At 55.8% G+C, this 4,839-nt stretch overlaps 2 protein-coding genes across 2 annotated transcripts in view; both read right to left on the reverse strand.

Annotated features, from left to right (window-relative positions):
* CHC_T00006183001 (hypothetical protein) overlaps positions 1-55 on the reverse strand; it is a 1,971-nt gene extending 1,916 nt beyond the window's left edge. Inside the window, exon 1 of the mRNA XM_005718289.1 lies at positions 1-55. This exon is cut by the window's left edge and continues 1,847 nt beyond it. Within this exon, the coding sequence (XP_005718346.1) occupies positions 1-55 (55 nt within the window).
* A 676-nt stretch (positions 56-731) lies between these two features.
* On the reverse strand, positions 732-3,713 carry CHC_T00008497001 (Neutral alpha-glucosidase AB). The gene has a single exon (XM_005718290.1). It carries the CDS (start codon positions 3,711-3,713, stop codon positions 732-734), a length of 2,982 nt encoding a protein of 993 aa, XP_005718347.1.
* Between the last annotated feature and the right edge of the window lie 1,126 nt (positions 3,714-4,839).

Below are 4,839 nucleotides of genomic sequence, written 5' to 3' on the forward strand. Positions count from 1 at the left end.
GATCGCTCTGTACAGTACAAGCACTTAAGATACGGTGTGATAAAGTGTGTTCCATGATCGGAAGCAAGGTGTGTTGTGTGGGAACTGGGGAGTTTTTTTCGCTTTCTTCTCTGGCTGCACTCGCGGCAGCCTCCAGCATATTTTTTATTTCTTTCGGTGCGCGTGTCCAGAAATCCACGTGTCAAACCTAAAAATCATAACGTCCGGCACACCTATAATTGTATAATATTTTTCTAATGGGAAATATCACGATTCGTTGGCGAACTCGTGCCATTTGGCTTTATCAGTAGGCTAATTTCGGAAAAGTAGCAGTTCAGTAGGAGAATAGGGAAAAGTGGCAGTTCGGGGCATGGTAGGGGAGGGGAGGTTGGGGGATGGAGGCGTGCAAGGGGGAGGCGGGCTGAGGGGGAGATGAAGACCGTTTGGCAGGATGGGGCCGGGGAGTCGGATGCGTTGAAGGGGAGGTTCTCTCCTGTTGTATTGTGTTGTGAGGTGGGGCGTGTTTCTCACTGGGAATCGATGGCACTGAAGGCAATGCCAAGCCAGCAGCGCAATCTCACACGTGTCACACGTGTACAATGGAGACACTCAACTGCAAATTCAGCGTGCAAACAAGAGTTATGTACCCAAGGGTACCTGTTATGTTTAAAAAGAGAGTCAAATTTGCTTCTACAGATGTCTGTATTGCAACTTGAGTCTCCTTCACGTTACCTATTACAATCCTTCTACGCTCACTCCACCTTCAACGCCCAGTCCCCATCTCCAGCCTTGACCTGAATCCGTTGCACCGTCAGCACCCCCGTAGAAGCCGCGTACGCTACGTCCACAGTGCGTCCCTCCACCGTCGCAGACCCCGCGCCCCGACCGCCGTATCCCAAAATCACCACCCGCTCGACCAGCGCGTCACTGCCATGGAACGGTTTCTTGCCGCCTCCGACAGTCTCCACCGAGAGCGTGTTGTCGGCAAACCTAAACCGCCGCACCACGTATGCCCCGCTCTTGTGGTCGTACGACTTCCCGTCATCCATGTACAACTCCCCTTCCGCTTCTCGCCTCGCGTTCAGGGCCACTACTAGCGTATACGGATCCCGCCCCATTGCCGCAGTGCTTCTACGCCGCCGTTCTTGTTTTGGTACGATCGTCCCTCCGCGTTGTAGAACCACCATGCGGTCCAACTCGCATTCTATCTCTACGTTCCCAGCCTTGACAACAGCCTTTCCAAACCCGCTTGGATCATACAAATCGTACCACAACTCATTGTCTGGCAAGTACACTGTATGTTTAGATGCTCCTTCTTTGACAACTGGAGCAACCAAGAGCGCATTTCCAACCATCCATTGCCTTTCGTTCGTGTCTGCTTCCTCATCCTCTGGGAATTCCCACCACATGGGACGCATGGGTGGTCCCCGCCAACTTTCACCGAATTCCCCACTTTGGCCCAACGCGTTTCCAGCAAACAAAGTGTACCATAATGGAATATACTCATAACGCCTTCGAATCGCCTGTGATATCAAACCGGTGAAAGGTTCTCCAAACAGCCACGGCTCCCGACGATTCGTGTCTAAGTGCGCATGCCCCCTGAAAAATGGCTGGAAAGCACCAGCTTGATACCATCTTGTCAAAAGTTCAGGCGCAGGATTCCCGAAAAATCCTCCGACATCTGCCCCTGAGAAAACCATTCCAGTTATCTGAAGCGGTAGTAGCATTTGAACGCTGTTCGCCAAGTGCTCCCATGATGCTGTATTATCTCCAGTCCATATCGCCCCGTATCGCTGACTTCCTGCAAAGAAACTGCGAGACAACACAAACGGTCTGTCATTCCCACCATGACCTTGTAGCAGGCCTTCAAACGTAGCTTGCATAAAATAGTGCCCATAGATATTGTGGACATGACGATGTTCAAGGTTATCGCCATGTAGCAAATCTTTCTGCATTGTGCCCTCTGGTCCATTGAACACCGACGGCTCATTCATGTCATTCCATGTGTATAAATGCTCTGTAAAATGAGGGTAATCTTTGGGGTTGAACCGACTCGCCCACGCTTGCCGAACTGTCGGGCTCGTAAAGTCAAAGTAACTAGATGATCCTGGCCAGCACCATCCATCAAAAGGGGTGCCATCGGGCTTGTTGATGTAGTACTTTTGCTCAGTGGCAAACTGATGCAATGCATAGTTCTTGTCGCGCTTGACGTGAGGATCAATGATTGTGACCATTTTTCTCCCACGCGCGGCGATGTGATTTTGCAAGGCAGTGGGGTCTGGAAAGCGACTGTAGTCCCATGTGAAGTAGCGTTTGCCATTAGTATGCTCGATGTCAAGCCACAGCACGTCATATGGAATATCGCGTTTGTCAAACTCAGCATCGACAGCTTTAGAATCTGCTTCGTCTCTGTAGTTCCATCGGCATTGATGATATCCCAAGGCAAATCGCTGGGGCATCGCAGGACTACCAGTCAACCTCAGGTATTGCTGGAAAACATCCTTCGCCGAAGGGCCAGGCAGAAAGTATACATCAATAATGCCGCTTTCCGAAAACCAGTGCGTGCTCTTGCCAGCGGAATCCTTCTTCGCTCGGATATCAACAAAAGTCTCTGCCGAATTCAACCATACCATGCCCACCGTATCTGCCTTGTTTCTGGCTGTGATGAAGGGAATGGCGCCGTACAAGCCAAGAGGTTTGTCAAGCTCAAATTCGAAGACGTCGAGATTGTACATCCGAAACGGTTCAGACGTGGCGTTCCCTTCCGCGTCAACTGTGTCCTCCAGAGAAAAGCGCTTCGTACGTTCAGGAATGCCGTATATGTGTTCAGCAAACGGAAATGCCATATCCGCACCAACCGATTCCGGCCCCCGGAGCTTGGAATCCGTATGGCTCTGGAACCTCTCCTCCCAGCATCCGTCACAGCCATCGCCACGCTCGTCACCACTCTCTCCTTCCTTCTTCCGTGCGACGCCCGTAACCTCGTCATCATGTTCGTCCTCATACGCGTCATAGTCATCGTCCCCGGCGTCCTCGTTCTCTTCCCCGGGCGTGGCTCCCGCCACAGAAGGCGCCTTGGCATCGGACGGGCTGCCCTCAGCCTTCTCCTTCGACGAAGGCTCTGGACTCGGGCTCGGGCTCGGGCTCGGACTCGGACTCGGCGGCGGCTTCTCCCGCAGCGGCTCGACCTGCAGCCTGTCGTCAGCATTGAGGACTGCGAGGACCTGCGCATCATCCTCTCTCACGAGCTCGACTCTGAACGGGTCGAACATAATCCTGACCCTTGCCGGGGCGTCGCTCCTGAAGATGTTTGCATAATCGGCGTGTATGACCAGGGTGGCGTCGTCGAGCGAGCGCGGCTGGACGCCGTCGGCCAGGGCGTCGCGCACGACGTACCGCGGGAGCAGGGGCTCGACCTCGTGGAGGGCGACGCGGAAGGTGTGCATGCCGACGTCCATGACGGCGAGCGTGAGATCCGGGTGGCCCGGGGCCGTGGAGACGACGGTGGCCACGATGGCCGGCATGCCGCGCCATTGCGCGCGGCCGATCGTGTCGACGACGACGCAGTACGCCAGGCCGCTGGCAAGGCTGAAGTGCCGCTGGCGACGGCAGAAGCCCAGATCGGAGCACACCTTGAGCTTGGACCACTCCGCCGCGGAGACGGGCGGAATCAGGGCGCACAGGGTCGCGAGGAAGAGGAAGACCAGGGCGGAGGCCCAGGTCGCGGACGGCATGGTGTCACGGGCTGGCGTCAGCGGGACGCAAGCATCGGGGGAGATGGCGTCGGGTGCGGATCGGTTGGGAGGGGATCGGTCTGGGAGAGGATCACGCGAATGGTGCAGTATGTGCGACGCGGTGTTCTCTATGCGAAGAAATGAGGAATGGGCGTTTAGCGCTTGCGATGGTTGCGGGGTAATTAGAAAAATTCTCTCGACAGCTGCAATACCGTGTGTATGAATACCGTAGCAATCAAAATACAGTAGCAGTGCTGCTGGCAGCATTGGCACCAAAGGTACAAGTATTCTGTCATGACGTCAACGAGCAACGACACTTCGATCCTCAGCTTTTCGTCCCAGTGGAGCTCCGACTACTCTCCGGTCGCCGTCCTCGCGCAAGGCACTCAAGGCGCACATCCCCCCTCCTCCCTCTCTCCCACCCCCTCCCACCCCCTCCCACCCCCTCCCAACCCACACCCTTTTAAAAACTTGCCCGAACACGCAATCCCCAGTTGTCATAATTTACAATACAGTAAGCCTATCGCTCCCTACGAGATGGGCATCGAGGAATGGTGGCTCAAATACCACTGGCCATTCCTCTTGACAAAAATATTAGTCGCGGTCATAACGACTTCGCTAGTCTTAGTCTCGACGACGGTCTTCCCGTCCTCCGTGAGCCTCTCGATGTCCTGGACGACAAAGCAATGCTCATCACACGTCGCCCACGCGCAAGCCCCCCTCATAGTAATAACGACATTCTTCGGCGCGATGTGGGGCACGCCGTACGAAAAGAAAGCGCCGAAGCTGTTAAGAACCTCGACATACCCGACGCAGAACGGGCCCATGGGATGCTTACAAGCGACGCCCGCGTCCTGGAGCCAGACGCCGGCCATGTCCACGATGGAGGCGCGCTCGAACGCGGTGTAGAACTTGAGGTTTGCGGAGAGCACGGCGACGTACGCGGCGGACTGGAGGCGCTGCAGCCTGTCGCGCAGCGAGGACGCGGCGGCAAAGTCCTGAACCGCCACGGCGTCGTCCAGCGCGGCCTCCAGGACGGCCAGCTCGTCGTCCTTCGCAAAGTCGATGTCGACCGGCACGCTCTTCCACGCGGGCGACTCGACGCAGCACCGCGGCGCTCGGGGCG

The sequence above is a fragment of the Chondrus crispus genome, genomic scaffold, assembly GCF_000350225.1.
Source record: "Chondrus crispus Stackhouse genomic scaffold, scaffold_37, whole genome shotgun sequence".
NCBI lineage: Eukaryota > Rhodophyta > Florideophyceae > Gigartinales > Gigartinaceae > Chondrus > Chondrus crispus.